This window comes from Pelecanus crispus, chromosome 3 (genome assembly GCF_030463565.1).
Source record: "Pelecanus crispus isolate bPelCri1 chromosome 3, bPelCri1.pri, whole genome shotgun sequence".
Classification (NCBI taxonomy): domain Eukaryota; kingdom Metazoa; phylum Chordata; class Aves; order Pelecaniformes; family Pelecanidae; genus Pelecanus; species Pelecanus crispus.
In genome coordinates, this window is record NC_134645.1 from 67,638,765 (window position 1) to 67,656,614 (window position 17,850).

Genomic DNA, 17,850 nt, shown 5'->3' on the forward strand with positions numbered 1-17,850 from the left:
CATAAATACTTTATTAAAAAGAGAGACAGATTGAGACACAATAATGGGGCAATATGAGTACCTGAACTAGATACCTAAATAATACTGCTAATAATTCTGATGAATCATTTTTGAGCAACAGGAGGCACTCCCATCCCACAGGCTAAGCACATTGCCTGCACAGTTCTCTTAACCTTGAGAATGGAAAATGAGAATTAGCTGAAACCTCTAAGGCAGTGCTAACTACCAGTAGACCACTGAATAAGCCATGTAGTCTGAACGGCAGCTTCACTGGTCTTTGTTCAAAATTTGTTTATCAAATCAGGCAGTTACTACTCCCCCCCTGCCATGTGTATGTACATAATTATTCAGAACTCTTTAGGTAGTAGGCTTAGATGTTCTGGTGGATGATAAGAACTGAGTGCAACCGTTCGCTTTTCTACTGTGTTCATCTCTGTGTACCGCATGTGTCTGTAACTACTGTGGCAATACTGAAAACAATCTGGAGACTGGATGGAACCTCTGTGTTCAGGATAGTAATTTCTTTCCCATATGGGATAAGCCTAGCTAAGTTAGGAAGACAACACTGAGGGCAAGAACCTCTGTTCTAGAATGTCATGGTTTAACCCCAGCAACTAAGCACCACACAGCTGCTCACTCACTCCCCCTGCTGTGGTGGGATGGGGGAGAGAATCAGAAGAGTGAGGAAGAGTAAGAGTGAGAAAACTCCTGGGTTGAGATAAGAACAGTTTAATAATTGAAATAAAATAGAGTAAAATAGTAGTAGTAATAATAATAATATAATACTACTACTACTATACGAATCAAGTGATACACAATGCAACTGCTCACCACCCACCAACCAATACCCAGCCAGTCCCTAAGCAGCGATTGCTGCCCCCCAGCCAACTCCCCCTAGTTTGTATACTGAGCATGATGTCATATGGTATGGAATAGCCCTTTGGTCAGTTTGGGTCAGCTGTCCTGGCTGTGCCCCCTCCCAGCTTCTTGTGCACCTGGCAGAGCATGGGAAGCTGAAAAGTCCTTGACTAGCATAAGCGGTACTCAGCAACAACTAAAACATCAGTGTGTTGTTAACATTATTTTCATACTAAATCCAAAACACAGCACTATGCCTGCTACTAGGAAGAAAATTAACTCTATCCCAGCCAAAACCAGGACATAGAGAATGTCCTTTATTCTGCTGAGGATTGCAGTAATGATGTTCCTTGGATCACCCTAGTAAAAAAAACCCCAGAAAATAAAAGGAGCAATACATTTTAGATATGTGTTCTAAAAAAGCAAGAGAAGAGAAAAAAGTTCATGCAAAAGACAGTTAAAGGAGGGGCTGTAAAACACAAAAAAGGTGAAGTATGTTGGATAGAAATTCTCAAACGTTCTTCATAATGTACAATCTGTTATGGGTGGAAATGTTTACTTCACAAATCTTGCATTTGATTCTTCTGTTTTAATTGCTGTGTAGTATTTCTATTCTGCATTGTAGTTTGTATCTTTTGATGCACACAAAATCTAGGGGAAACTAGTTTTCCCTCTGTGAAAATAGGCCATTGAAAAAAAGGAAGTAACACCAGCAAAGGACTTCCATCTCTTCCTTTGTTCTAATTTGTTGTTCCTCTGCTAATTTTCATAATTTCTCAGTTTTAAATCTTTCAGCTGAAGAATTCTGTTGTTTGACAGACATCAAATTTTGTAGGTACAGGCACATCCTAATTATTGCATTATATACCTGCTATTCCTTTGACTGTTAGAAGTCTGAAGAATAAGTGGTAAAGCTAGAACAATTAGAATTAAATGGAACGTATTGGTTATTAAGACCAACCTGAAATTCTCCATTATATGAAAGTGGCATCTTTTGCATACTGGTTCAGCGGTAAAGTTCACTGCAGCAACTTCTTAAACATCTACTGTAGTGTTTGCAATGCAAACAAGCTTAGACTGCGTAGTCATCAGTCCTCTGTCTTCCCCCATGTTGTCTTTAGTGTAGCGTACATACTTGAAAACCTTAATATCTTTTTCTAAATATCTACATAGCCAATGTTACTCAGTGTTGCTTAACATCACTTCTGCTTTTTCTTTTTTAAAAAAAGTATTATATTACAGATAATTCTTACTGTTTTACAGTAGACATGAAAATACTCAAAATAATAATTTATCCAAATACTTCATATTAAAGTTTTAAAATAATTTCTTTTCTAGAAGGATGACTGCCTGACTGCACTGGGGGTGAGAGGAGGAAGCAGTTGTCCACTCGGGCAAGAGACAGTAAGTATTATGTAATTTTTTGCAGTATCTTGTATACCTGTTACACTGTATCTGTGCTTTTGAAAGGACATTTTTCCTTAGTGTGATCCCAAGGATTTTTTTTGCTACCCTGGTTTTTGTAATTCTTACAAACATGTTCATAACCCCATAACCACATAACGCTGTCTTTCTATCACTCCTGAAAAATTATTTTGTAAATTTTTTATGAATATAGTTTAGTTTGGGTTTTTTTGCTTGAACTTGGACCCAGACAGAATTTAACATGTCTGAATGTCACACCAGAAGAAATTCCATTGCTTAGGGCATAATTGTGAGTGTTTTACATCCTTCTTTGGTCCTGAGGTGCATTTCCTGTGTCTCCTTATACTCATTTTCTGATCATATGTCTCCAGAGAATATAATGGCAATTTCCACATTTCTTTTAAATTGTCAGTCTTGTTCAGCCAGTTGTATTACAGGACATATTGGTATTTTATTTTTCTATTTCTGTGAGACAGACAGTGGGACTTGCTTGATTGGTTTGAACTGTTTGTTGGCAGTGTTTCCATGTTACTAAATTTTTGTAATTTTTTCCAAAAATCAAAACATTTACACTAGAACTATCTTACAAAAGACACTGCAAGAAGTATTTGTTGCTCTGCCTTTCATTGTTTTTCATGCTGCCAAATAATTAGTGTTACATTCCTTTTTTTTTTTTTCTTTTTTTTAACCTGAAGTGACCTGAGGATTTTCATAGTGCTATCACTAAGGAAACCCTTGCCACTTAACTGAAGTGGGCACTGTTAGAGCACCCCTTACTGGACATGATCATCCAATCTTCCAGTTCTGTACTGTTTATCTATGGTGCTTTTTAGTGTGTGTTAGTTTGGTTCTACTTTGTTCTAAAGTTTATATTTCTATATTGCCAACATCACCTGTAATTATTGTATTAGCTTTCCTAATGCAAGGAGGAGAGTTATGATAAAGGATGATATTTCATTGTTTAGCTTCTTCATATAAGTTCAGGATTACTGAATGCATATTTAGAGAAATTTCCTGTCTACTGAGAACTATGCTGATACTAGTTCTTTGATGCTGTCCAGCTCACAAATTACCACATAGAATTTGCAATGGTAGAATCATTTCCATCTTTTCCCATTCATAACTGATTTAATCTGTTTAACTGATGACATGGAAGTATGAAAATACAAGTGACCTCAGCTGTATTTTTACACACATAACTCATAGGTTGTCTTACTCAAAATACAAATACAAAAAGCACTGTGCAGTTCAGCAGTCTTAGGATTTAAATGCATGCATGAGTAACAAAAAAAGGAAGTTATTTCTCCAAATGCCTATCTTCATAGTAACTTTTCTGTCTCCTTCAATCCCCTATAACCTCCTATCACTCCTAACAATCCCTGTTTCTGACCACTTTACTTAAACATTTTGTAGAGGGATCTGAGGTGAAGTTTTGATGTAGGGAAGCAGTGTTCTTTGTGTGAAATAGATCACAATTTTGTTCTTCACTGACGATGAGGGAAGTGAGAAATCCTCTTATTCTTTCAGTTCACTTGTTTTCAGTCTTTTCTGCTCTGAATTCATCAGGACAGATTTTTGTTCATAGGGCATAGAAAATAAAAAAGAAGTTATACTTGATATTTTCATACTCAGTGTAGAAGGCATGCTTCTGGTAATGTATTCTATGCATGATGCTGACCACTATTAGTACTTTTTTCATAAAAGTATAGATGCACTGTATTTCACTGGCAAATGGATTTATTACGTGAAATGGAATATAAAAGTATTTTTGGCAGATATTTATAAAATTGTATATGCAAATCCTTATTTCTAAACAAAAAAAAAAGAAAAAGTGGAGTGATCAAAGCAAAACTTTGCAATGCCATTTTTGCACTAAATTTTTCCTTCGGTAAAACTGTCATACTGTTGAAGTATTTATTTGAACACATATGCTTCCATAAGCACACACAGAATGGGATCTGAAGGTGGTGTAACAATTCTGAGAAAGTGAATGTATGAAGTGGTTTTTTTTTTTCCTTTTGCTTCACAAGTAAATTGCTTATAAAACTAACAGCTGCTGTTTTGAAGCTAATCTTAGTGAATTGAATGTTCTTAACCATTTCTACAATCCCACAGTCCTTTATCTTGCCTCTCCTGCTGCTTTCCCACCACCCCTGATCCCATTAGCAAAACTTGAGACAGCCTCAGCTTTTACCAAAGTGCAGCTTTGGTTTCAGCTGCTTTTCTGCAAGAGGAAGTGAATGTTGCGCTTTTTTCTCTGTGGCATGGTTGTGATAAAGCTGTGGTGCTCTTATCTCTCTTTTAGGTAGTGGCTCTTTATGACTACACAGCGCATCGATCAGATGAGCTAACCATCCATCGCAGTGACATTATCCAAGTGTTATACAAAGATAATGATAACTGGTGGTTTGGCAGCCTAGCAAATGGACAGCAAGGCTATTTTCCAGCTAATTATGTGGCTGGTGAAAGTAAGTTTACTGCTGTCTTCCTGGTATACCAGTGTGGGTCTAACTGATGGTCCAAGGTTTTACCATGCTGTACTGCTTGTTGTTCTGAATATATGAATTTATGTAGCATGCAGATGGCATAATGATGACTTATTGTGATGCAGAAATTGTATAAAGTTAGCTAACCAGTTAGCAAGTTAACATACCTGACTTAGGAAGGTATGGGCACTTAGTTAAACATTCCAGCTTATATAGTACTGGCTTAATTATCAGTCAACTGGATTGATTCCTCGTCTCTTCTTACATATAGCCACCTGGCACGTGCCGTGCCTTGGCAATGTTTTAGGACGCATCAAACCATTTCACAGGCATCTTAGGTTTTTTAGGCAATCTCTGTGAGATCTAACCAGTTACTTCTGTAAAAGCTCTTGAATTTCCCCCTACTCTAATGGAGAATGCTCAGTTCCCAAAGAAGTGGATTTCCATATGAAGTTTTAAAAGAATGGTAATGGTTAAATCTCATATCTGAGCATTGAACTTGCTACCAGGTCCTTGTCATTAAAAATATTTTGATTAAACTAATACAAGCAAACCTAAATGAATCTGAACAAATAATGTAGGAAGCGTCTTAGCGAGTCAACTGATGTAAAGATGCTTGGTGCCCTGACAGTTGTTAGTATTCAGCTTATGGGCATAGTGTGTGGTTGCATGCTACAAGAAATTCATTTGCCTTCCTAAACTATCAAACTATCAGTTATACTGGTGTTTAGAAATCTTTTAACCCAACATTTCTCAAGATATTTCCCCCCATTTTCTAGTTCCTCCCTCTGTCTTTCAAGTGTAGTCTAGTATTTATGCCTCTTTCCTAAAAAAAATTTGGACATAACACTGTGCTAACTTGGTGATGGTAATTAAAGTTAGCTTAACTACTGCCCTTCCTCTTTGTCCTCCCCTTGCACATCCTGTGCATTTTCGCCTTCCTTTCTTCCTTGCAAAATAAGCCAGAGAGCAGTCTGTAGGAAGAGTCTGCAGTGATGGCCTGTTGTTCTTATTAAAAAAAAAAACCAAAACAAAACACCAAAACTTTTGAGGCAGTTGTCCAACTATGCAAAAAACCCATAGTATTTCAGTTGGTGACCATCTTATTACCGAATCAAAAGAAATACATATGATACATTTGTTAAGTATCAGCTACATTGCTGTTAGTATGGACTTTGTTCTTAGTCATGTAAATGTTTGATTGTTTTTATTTTATATAATTACCTATATAAATTACCTATATATAAATTACATTTCATTCTAAGCTTACTAATATAAATAAAAGTTAATGGGCAAGTTTTGATAAATTGTCATCCAAAGTTTGGCCTCAAACATTTTTTCACCTGTTTCAGTTCACATCCCATTATTGGCTAGATCATAATGTCACGGTTGTTCACATAAAATAGATACTTTCATAATTCTTTCATGGCTCATAATGGTGAATTATGGATCCTGTTTTCAGAAGAATATGAAGAACAACCTTCAGGATTAGTACCAGATTCTGCTCCTCTTCTACCTGAAGGACAAAAAGAAGCAGAGGAGGGTTCTCCAACACTACATAAGGTAATAATTTGAGAAGGAAGGATTCTGTAAGTAGTGGTGGAGTATGTCCTTCGTGTGCCTGGTGGTCTGTATTAATTTTCAATCCTTTTTGGAAAAATTTCTTATGTGTAGACCTCATTCCAGACAAGCAGGTAGATTTTCAGTGGATGTCTAACGTTTGTCTCATATGGAACCAGCTGTTCCATCATGTGTCGATTAAATATTCTGCCTATTCTTGCACCATTGTAATGAGTAGCAAATCTCCCATTGACTCCAAGTTTGACAAGTTTCTCTCACAGCTACCTGATGTAAATAACGGTTGAAGAAACAACATGGATTTGTCAAAACCTGACATACTTCCGGGCACTTGACTGTCATTCTTGGAATATGCACTGCCCACAGGTTCTTCAAATTCTCTGCGAAATTTCCTTATCTGTCAGGTTGCTCAGGAAAAAACTGTGATGTTTTTCTCTCAAGAGTTTTTCAGTCTGTGTAATAACATCCTAATTAAAGATATACAATGTGATCATAAGGTCTTATGCTCCATCTAAAAGTGCTTACTTGTCAATGGCTGTTTCTGTTTAAAAGCTGCTGATGGTTCCCTGATGTGAATGACTGCACCCATCCTGTAGGTTGCTCAGGAGGGTGGACTATAGAGACTTCATAGTTTAGTGGAGCAAAGGAAAGAAAGGCTTTTGTCTTGACTACATCTGATATCTCTCCGCTCCAACTGTATACTTATATTGGGTTGCAATTGCATATAGCACTTATGTTGTTTATGTATCACATACTATATTGTACAAAGAAGCATTCCTGTTTCTGTGATTTTAGTTAGTAGTCAGAATACTGTATGTACAGAAGACCAAAGAAACAACAGCCAGTTTTTTGTCAAGGGAAAAGAAAGGGGGGGGTTGAGTTTTTTTTTATTTTTTTCAGATCTTTAGTGATACTGCTATGTGCAAAGCAGACCAAATGACTCTCACTTCTCCAGACAGAGATTAGAAACTTTGCATAGCTTATGTTTCCCTCCTGTGAAGTAAGACTGATGATTGTCTTAAAACATGGGATACTTTGTAAGCAAAAAAAAAAAAAAAAAAAAAAAAATAGAAATTAGTTCAGTAACTGTTAGAATTTAAAAATATTTCTATTCCAAAATGTTTGTATCCTTCTTAAGTGTGCTTTCCACAGCTTTTCATTTGGTACTAACATAAGGGTACTTCAAATGGTCCTAACAAAACTACTTTAAAAGTGACTTTTGTTCAGATTTCTTTCAAATGACTTGACTTTTCCATGTACTTTCCTAAAATTGAATCTAATATTTTGCATCTGATTTGCAAGACTCAAAAGGTGTGCTGTGTTGCTTAGTTACGATTTTCTCTTTTTTCAGATGATTAATCTTTGCTTCATAATGTATATTGCAGTGTTCAATGTTAAAACACTCAAAGCTACTTCTGTTAACCTTTTTTGTGTAGCTTTTGTTTTTAATAGGTGAATAGAGATAGGTAGCATTTAATAAATTATTGACTACAGATTACTCACTTGGCAGTCTTGTTGAAGCCAGCTGTCTTGTTGAAGCCAACTGCTGTAAATTGAATTATGAAGTGTTTTGTGACTAACTATACTTCAAAAACAGAACTAATCACTACACCGAGCAGTAATGATTAATCTGAAGCATCTCTTACCTCTTTGTAGCTGAGAAACTCATAGCCAAACCTTTGTCCAAGAAAGACAAGAGTGCATTACTTCCAGAAACTCCTGTAAAGGCAGACTGGAACAAATATAGGAAAAATTACAACATTACTGGAAAGCGTGAAGATTTCTTTCATCTGTTCTCTATGTTTCTGGAGGCAAGGAAGGTATCCCAGAGGGAATATGTTGCTATACTCACCCAGTTTTACTCATACCCAGTTTAGAAAAGGGAGAAGTGCTGAGATACTTACTGTCATTAAAGACTTGATCATTTTTATCCACGTTTTTTCTGTTTTGATCTAGTAGGAATCTAGTTGTTTTACTGGATCAAAATACTTTTATGTGCACTAAGTAATGTTACTAACATTTACAACCAGTATTTATTATTCAACTTTGTGAGAAGTAATGTTTGATTAGTTTTGATTGCTTATGTTTTCTCAAGTGCCTATGGTCGACATATTTTTCTAACAATAGTTTTTGTATTACCAGTAGCACTTTTTAGTAACACTCAGTTTTAGTAATATTTCATTGAAATATTCTTTACTTTGATTCTACTGGCACTTTGAGTCCAATTGACTGCATATTGAATAATTAGTTGGAATAGTCTGTGTAGTACATACAGCTATTCAAAAGGTGTAATGAATAAAGTGTACAGTAACAGTCCAAAACCAAGCAAATCTGTTGCTTTTTATCTTGCACAGCATCCAAGGGCACTACAAAATATCCAGAGAAAAGTAATGAAACATTTACAAATCCTGGAACAATGGTGTAAGAGGATATACTTACAAGATTAAACTAGCAAAGAATGAGGAGTGAAGAGAATGTGTAAAATAGTACATGATGTAGAGAGGTGAATTGGATGCACTCTTTTTTTCTTTTCTCCCCCCCTCCCCCCCACTTCTGCTGTTAAACAAGATCAGGGAACATTAACTTAGAATGGAAAACATCTAATATTGGTAAAAGGAAATTTATGTTTATGCCATGCTTAGTTAACCTGGTGAACCTAGCTACTACTAGACACTATTAAACCTGTGTGCTCAGGGACTAATTTTTTTAAGAATTTTAGGCTGAGGTAATAGCTAAGATTCCAAAAGTATCTAAATGACTGGGAAACACAAATCTGGCTGGGTGTTTTTTGGTTGTTGTTTTTTTTTTTTTTAATTTCAAGTTACGTAAGCATCATATAAATCACCAAGAAGATAGTGAGTTGAATCAAATGATGCATCAAGTCTCTGTATAAGACTTGTGATGCCTTGAACTGTAATGGTTTTACAAAAGCTGCAGAGTGCTGCGTAGGAGAAACAAATTGTCATTCAGCTGTTTGTCATAATGAAGGAAAGTTCTACAGGACTGGCTTTAGGCAATACCAGATACTTCTCAGACAAAACTGCTAAGACGACCACTGAGGGGTCTGATCGGTTATGGCAGTTCCTGTGTTGCAGCAGTGACACGGCAACTTTTCTTCCTATTCCTTTCATTTTTTTTCAGTATTAGAGCTGATGAAAGCAAATGCCAATTTCTTTTACATGGGAAATATGAAAAAGCATTATTTTGTAATACCCTATGATTTTTTTTTTTGCTTTGACAGAAAATTAAGCATGATTTTTTTAAAAAATCCAAAAATACATATTCAATAATTCAGTTGTTCCTGCTTGTGGTAACAACTTCAGTAAAAGATAACTGAATATTTTGGTTGTGTTTGGGTTTTGGCCACAAGCATGTTTTCCCAAATACTTAGTTATATCCAGGTCTGCTGTATCTATTGTTCTTTCTGGTTTTTTTGAGGAATAATTACACAGTTACTGTGAAAATCTTCACGGCAGTTACTCGTGAGATTTTGCTACCATACAAGACTAAATAGGGCACTTGAAGTGTAGAAGAATACTATGATTTTAATTACTGACAATACCAGATAGTCTAATTAAAAATAGTTTTCCAACTGCAGGTATTATAAATGCATATCTAGCTAATCTTCAGAATTTTACGATGAGTGAATAAAATGGAATCATTAAGATTAGAAGAGGGTGTAATACTCAAGATCCAATATTAATCTTTGCAAATAATAAGAAAAAAAGTTGTAGTTCAAAGAACCTGCTTTCAAAATGCTTTCTACCATCAGCTTTGCATTCATAACATAATAATTTTATGCAAACCTTGTTTTCCTGCCTTATGAGTTACTTAACTCCTGAGCCACAAAATTAGGTCATAATCATCTTTAATTACAACATACGTCTAAACTGCCAATAGAAATTTCATGGAGTGAAGTTCTCACTGCACTGATGAAGAATCCCAAGAAATAGAGATGGACTTGTCATCTGGCTGCTCCAGTAAATGTGCTGCTTTCAGGTTCCTTAAGCTGAAGGCAGAAAAGACGGGAATTCAGATAGGGTTCTGTTAGAAACCAGAATTTGGGGTTTGCAAAATTCTGAAAAACTGGGAGACATTTCAAAGTCAATAGAGTGTCTCTCTTTTTGGCCAGAAATGTTCTGCTGTCTATAAAAACTTGCGAATGTTTTATAATTTAAGATGGCCTGTCACTCACTGTATAAAATGCATCTAATTGGATTCTGAATGTTAATTACTCAATTCTATGTTATGTGAGAATAGTGGGAAGTAGTAATAGACAAAAGCAAAACAGTAATTTATAATGTCCGTTAAAAATGTAAGAAAATATTCTTTCTCTATATTTATCGTTGAAAAATAAAAGATGGTGTAAAATAATGATCATAAACATGAAAAGAAAAGGGTTACCTTCATGAGCTACATTATTATTGCACAATTTGGATAATCTACCCAGAGATCATCAAAACTTGATTCCATGCATATTTAAACAAAGTTTGGGATTATCACTGTTCGCATAAATAATTCATGTTCTCACTCTTCTTCCCCTAGAGTAGGTTGTTGTCAGACTTTCTGAATAGTTAGCCTAGTGTGTCTGAAACTAACCTGCCAAGCAGTTGATGTTTTTCCCCTGGGCTTGAGCTCTTTCGATGTGGGTGTTTTTGCGGGCTCAAAATTTATTTATTAGATCTAAAAATTTAAAAAGCATAGAAAACTTGCTCAAAAATCTCTCCAAAAATACTAGCTAGGAATTTTTCTATTAGTTTAAACAACAACTTTCCTTTTATAGTTTGTGCTGTTTCTATTTTCTCCTTTAATGGTGCCTTTCTTCAGGTTACAGGGGAACACTTCGATGACTGATTATCTTTTAGGAAGAGGAGGGACTAGGAAAACGTGATAGTGCTAATAAGGGAACCATTAAAGAATTAATATGATGGAACTCTTGTATTGAATAGAGCTGAAGACTTCGAACACATCATGAAGTGTGTTCATTTTCAAGGTTCAGAGAGGTTGCAGACCCACAAAAATGTGATATTCAATTGAATTAGAGTGTATTATAGTGAAGTCTATAATTCTGGGCTTCATGTGTGCCTACTATGGTTACAGATCTCTTTTTCTAAAGGCATTGACATCTGGGCTGAAAAAAACTATGCTTTTCCAGAGTCAGTCAGCAAAGCTGCTGTGTGGTCTTCCATGTAAACTGTTGAACAGGCATTATAAAATAGAGATGTCTTTGCAAATCCTACTTTTGAAATAGTAATTACTTTGTTCTTGAAGAAATCCTTCTTCTGAAGGAAACATTACTATGGTACTATCTACAAGGAATAGACCGTTTTCCTTAAACGTTACCCGACATTAACATATTTCACCTTTTTTGTTCTCTAGTTTCCTATTTTAAGATATTGTTTTCCCTTTAAAATGCAGTTTGTACTATTCAAGTTGAATTACTCTCTCTTAAGCATGTGTGGTGCTACTTTATTTGTAAGCTGGTAGCTTTCTTTTTCAACTCCAAAACACCTCTGTGGTTCCTAATGTGTTCCGTCTCAAAAAATGTTTGTGCCTGTGTCTATAGTATTATTTGAGTCATTGAAAGGAAAGGTATCTTGTTTATAAGCAAATTGATATCTATTGGGGAAAAGAGTTAAAAATGAAGTGACATCCATAGTCATTTGCTGTGACTGGTCTGTTTAAAGATAGGAATAATCAGGCTGAGCCCCTGAACTGGTCAAGCACAACCAAAAATACTGTTGAGGGACATTTATATTATTAAGATGGTTCTCAGGAGCAAGCTAACTTCTCTGTCCCCATTGTTTTCTCCTTGGGTCCTCATAGCCTCTTTCTGAAGAGGATTGAACTATTTTTATGCAAATTTTAATGCAAAGCTGTAACCACAGATAAATTCCCAGAGGCCAAGACTTCAAGACTGAAAACAGCTGTTCTAAACCATAGTGCTTCAGCCTGAAGTATCTTGTCTTCACTCTTCCTACTGTTTCTTTGCTGTCCTTAAATAGTCGTCTAGCTGATTTGATTTCTGAGGTGCGATATTTGTCAGTGTTGAGCCATGACTACAGTTTTCACCCACCAGATTTCTTGCTGGTCTGTCCTAGCCCTGAACAGGCCCAGGCTTTTGCAGTTTCGAAGACTAGACAAGGCAAAGTCCTCCCTGCCTGTGGCTCTAGCATTCATCAATGGAGAAGCTAGTGTGTTGGCTTAGTCCTGAACACTACAGTGGCTTAGCTGTTTTTTATGGGAAAGATAGAAATTCATGCCAGTGTTTCTGTTTGTATACAGAGCCACAGTTCTGCTAGATACTCAGTGCTAAGTTCATCCTGTTAGAAATAAGGATTACAATATGGTGAATCTGATTTAGATAGGCTTGCTCTTTAAAAACACTAGAGAGGGGAAAAAAAGCAATTCTAACTTAATGGCGTTTTAAATAGGGAGGTCATGGCAAAAGAAATATATGTCATTCTACTAGCAAAGCTCCCTGCCAGTTGTTCATTTAATGGGGAAATGTGTGGAGGGATACAGAATAGCAGGAAAGAAAATGATGAGTGTGGTGTGGTATCACAGTGTTTCTCCCAAACTTGACCTGTTAGAACAGTTTTGACAGGAGGCATCAACATGGTTCTGGGGAGTTAAGTACCTTGCTATAAATCTTTTTTCCATGGACTGTGTAATAGAAAACAAAATACAAACTTAATACTGAGTTTAACGTCCTAAAGACTAGTCTGCAAAGACAGACAGACATGTTTGTTCTTGCCATCTGTGATCCAACGAATCTTTAATTAGGTCAAGTTCTGTAGAAACAGCTTCTATGGGAGAGTTCCCCTGTGCAGAGCAGGCTATAGAGCAAGTGTATTTACTTTCATGGCTTGGATCACCTAAATAGATTGCCTGCACCACTCCATTCTGTCCATCTACCTCTTAGTCTATCACAGCACGTCTGCAGACCATCGGTCTTAGAGACAACTCTGCACAGCCTAGAGGAAAGCACTACCAGAGATGTAGACTTGGGATGAGACTTTGTCCCTGGTATTTCTTTTAGATGCCCTCTGCTTCAGGTTTTGCTGTGAAGTGCATTCCAATATGTATGATTGTTTCCACAAGTTGCACAGGGAGGGTTTAGTGCTTGACTTACTGCTGTGGATTCTACAGCAGGGCTCAGGAACCAAAATTCTTTTGTGTATTTAGCCTTTAATTGTTTTGCCTTGGTTGCTTCTTCTGTGGCAACACTGAGACAATATTAAGTATCAAAAAATTGAGGCCAAATGAGCTGTAAAGCAAGCAAGTCTTCTAGAAAAGGAAAGTATATATTTTATTACAATTTTTATTTTTGTGATAGTAAACAAAGCAAAAGAAACCAGAAAATCTAAGCTTCTGCAGTTGATAGGAACTGATGTTCTCTCCTTCTGGTGGGCTATAACTTTCAAAGGGTGGAGAATTAGAATATGGCAACAAAATTGAACACCATTAGTGGCACTATACAAAGGAGCTCGTATTTTGTACTGTGTTCAGTATTTGTTCTTGTGAACAAAAACGTTCAAGATAGTCATAATATAATATTTATCAGACGCATTATTTTTTTTTCTTTAAAGCAGGCAGAGCCCTAATAATTCTGTATTAATATTTAAGCTATGCAGTCTGGTTGAATTTAATATCTAACACTGTATCTGTTGCAATGCTAGGTTTGCTGAATCTTAGTACAGATACAGTGACAATAGTGCAGAGCTGTTTGGAGCTTCCTGTGATATCTGCCCATGCATAACAAGATGTCGAGAGGTTTAGAAATGGGGAAAGAAGACATCAGCAGCCTCTTCAGCCCCTCCATACTCTAGAATTCTTTGGCTTGCTCCTTACATTAGCATGTCCTTGATGCATTCTCAGTGTCTGAGTGTTACCACTACCTCCTTAGCCACATACCTCCTGCCTGTTTTCCCACCCTCTACTCACTTATTCACTGTACTCCTCTTACTGATTCATCCCCTTGTTGTACCAGCTCCTGCACTGCCTTCTTGCATCTGCTGCTGACCCCACTTGTTCCTCAGTACTGCTGCTGTTCACATCACTGGAATGGGAAAAGTAGTTCAAGGAGCGGGCTGAGGGATGCAAAGGTGTGTGGGATAGGGAAGAGGAGGTAGTGGCAGTGAGATCTGCTTCAAAAAGAAGACTCCACCCGAGAGTACTGAGGGAGCTGGCAGAGGAGCTCGCCAAGCCACTTTCCATCATCTATCAGCATTCCTGGTTAACAGGGGAGGTCCCTGATGACTGGAGGCTTGCCAATGTGACGCCCATCTACAAGAAGGGCCGGAAGGAGGACCCGGGAAACTACAGGCCTGTCAGCCTGACCTCGGTGCCGGCGAAGATTATGAGGAGGTTCATCTTGAGTGAACTCAACAGGCAAGTGCAGGTCAGCCAGGGGATCAGGCCCAGCCAGCATGGGTTCATGAAAGACAGGTCCTGCTTGACCAACCTGATCTCCTTTTATGACCTGGTGACCCGCCTGGTAGATGATGGGAAGGCTGTGGATGTCATTTACCTGGACTTTAGCAAAGCTTTTGACACCGTCTCCCACAGTATTCTCCTTGGGAAGCTGGCAGCTCATGGCTTGGACGGGCGTAGTCTTCACTGGGTAAAAAACTGGTTGGGTGGCCAAGCCCAGAGAGTAGTGGTGAATGGAGTTAAGTCCAGTTGGCAGCCGGTCACGAGCGGTGTTCCCCAGGGCTCAGTTTTGGGGCCAGCCTTGTTTAATATCTTTATCGACGATCTGGATGAGGGGATTGAGTGCACCCTCGGTAAGTTTGCAGACGACACCAAACTGGGTGGGAGTGTCGATGTGCTGGAGGGTAGGATGGCCCTGCAGAGGGACCTGAACAGGCTGGATCAATGGGCCGAGGCGAACTGTATGAGGTTTAACAAGGCCAAGTGTTGGGTCCTACACTTTGGTCACAACAACCCCATGCAGCGCTACAGGCTTGGGGAAGAGTGGCTGGAAAGCTGCCTGGCTGAAAAGGACCTGGGGGTGTTGGTCAACAGCCGGCTGAACATGAGCCAGCCGTGTGTGCAGGTGGCCAAGAAGGCCAACAGCATCCTGGCTTGTATCAGGAATAGTGTGGCCAGCAGGAGCAGGGAGGTGATTGTTCCCCTGTACTCAGCGCTGGTGAGGCCACACCTGGAATACTGTGTCCAGTTTTGGGCCCCTCAATACAAGAAAGACATTGAGGTGCTGGAGCATGTCCAGAGAAGGGCAACAAGGCTGGTGAAGGGTCTGGAGCACAGGCCTTATGAGGAGCGGCTGAGGGAACTGGGGTTGTTTAGCCTAGAGAAGAGGAGGCTGAGGGGAGACCTTATCGCTCTCTACAACTACCTGAGAGGAGGTTGTAGTGAGGTGGGTGTTGGTCTCTTCTCCCAAGCAGTTAGCGATAGGACGAGAGGAAATGGGCTTAAGCTGCGCCAGGGGAGGTTTAGGTTGGAAATTAGGAAAAAATTCTTTACGGAAAGGGTGGTCAAGCATTGGAACAGGCTGCCCAGAGAGGTGGTGGAGTCACCATCCCTGGAAGTGTTCAAAAAACGGGTAGATGTGGCACTTTAGTCTAGTCTACCCTTGATTGGCTTAGAGTAGACTTGGTAGTGTAGGTTAATGGTTGGACTGGATGATCTTAAAGGTCTTTTCCAACCTAAACAATTCTATGATTCTATGAAAAAGATCTAGTATCTAGTTTCTGCCTCATTGCATACTTGAAAGTTTGTAGGTAAGAAAGATATCATACTTGAACTGTACTCAGGAGAATTGGGAGTCTGTCCCTACAGAACCTAGAAATTCTCATTAGTTGCCATGTCAGGTGAACACAGCTATTCCAAGATAGTGTCTAATTGTGTGCTTTTCTTTCCATGGTACCCATACTGAAGTGCTGTGCTTGAATATATGAAAGCCTATGTGATGAGTAGGTTTTTTTGAAACAGATCATAAGAACCTTCAGTTAGGCAGCTTAATTTAGTGGATACTTTAATCTTCTAACTGTAAAACAAGGATAATTTTCTGTGTTTTGGTATCTGTAAGTATTAAAAAACTTACTGTATTTTTTATAAGAGAAGTCAATCTTCTGTAGTGGCACTTAAAGGAATTCTACCAAACTGCGCTTTGGAAAGGTCCATATTTGATTATAGTATTAGTACAATGTCAAGATTCTGTTACATTTACTCAAAAAGCAGGCCTAGTTCAATATAATTCGCATAGAATTTTCAGAAAAAGATTTTGTTTTGGCTGCAAGCGAAGCGAATCCATGATTGTGTATGGCAAGGAACTGCAGGTTATGAATGCTGAAGGAAGTATTAATTACTTAAAGTCATTCCCTTTACAGCACTCCCTTGTATTTTCGTATCAGTGGCATTATGTTTCCTTCTTTTGTGTTTACTCTTACCATTGACTTGGTCTCAAGTTTATTACTGTATTAACAAGGATTTTGTGTGTGAAGTATAAGGTTTTCTTCCTAGCCCTGCCAGTGCTACATTATTATATTCTAATAGGCTGACTTTTGTCTAAACTAATCCAGCAATCTGTGTTATTTCAGCAGACTAATTCTAATGACTAGTGTTTGAACATGGTGGTTGTGGGCAGTGTGCTTATATGAATTCAGTAAGTCAATGGGAGCTTGATCCTCTTTCTTCTAAGTCAGCAGAACAATAATATTAAACTAATAAAATAATACTAGGGAGCAGGACCAAGACAAAAAAAGTTCAAATTTCATTCAACTGCTAACATTGACTAGATGTTTTTTAATTAATCTCATTTAGAGTTTAAAAAAGTAATTAAACTGTTCAAGGCCTATAACTGAGCTTTGGGAGATAGGGGTTCTGGTTGCAATACGGTCTTCATTTATGTGTGCCAAGACAATTTTCATCTGTGCCTCACTTTACCCCAAATTAAAATTGGACAATAGTACTTGACAGGGGAATGTTAAGTTTTATTCATTAGGGCTTTGAAGTCTGTGCTGGATAAGTTCAGTGTCTGAAAATGAAGTATTTTCATTCCATTTTAAAATACCAAAACTAATAGAATCGTCTAGGTTGGAAAAGACCTTTAAATCATCCAGTCCAACCATTAGCCTAACACTACCAAGTCCACCACTAAAGCAGTTAAGGGTAGAGTAATAATTTCATGTTTCCTGGCTTGGTGGCTGGAATATTTTTTAATGAAAGTAAAAACTAGGAAACATTAAGGTTGGAAAGGACCTCAGTCCAACCATCAACCCAACACCACCATGCCCACTAAACCATGTCCCAGAGTACCACGTCTATAGTTTTTTGAACACCTCCAGGGATGGTGACTCCACCACCTCTCTAGGCTGCCTGTTCCAATGCCTCACCACTCTTGCTGTGAAGAAATTTTTCCTAATATCCAATCTAAGTCTCCCGTGGCGCAGCTTGAGCCCATTTCTTCTTGTCCTATCGCTAGTTGCTTGGGAGAAGACACCAACACCCACCTCACTACAACCTCCTCTCAGGTAGT

The 17,850-nt window shown here is 38.0% G+C and overlaps 2 protein-coding genes across 2 annotated transcripts in view; both read left to right on the forward strand.

The window, feature by feature from the left end:
- MTFR2 (mitochondrial fission regulator 2) overlaps positions 1-17,850 on the forward strand; it is a 486,796-nt gene that overhangs the window by 460,296 nt on the left and 8,650 nt on the right. The window lies entirely within an intron of this gene.
- The window catches only part of AHI1 (Abelson helper integration site 1), a 128,723-nt gene that overhangs the window by 104,554 nt on the left and 6,319 nt on the right, over positions 1-17,850 (forward strand). Inside the window, exons 22-24 of the mRNA XM_075707708.1 lie at positions 2,197-2,262; positions 4,589-4,751; positions 6,232-6,332. Coding sequence (XP_075563823.1) covers positions 2,197-2,262; positions 4,589-4,751; positions 6,232-6,332 — 330 coding nt within the window. The remainder of the gene's footprint in view (positions 1-2,196; positions 2,263-4,588; positions 4,752-6,231; positions 6,333-17,850) is intronic.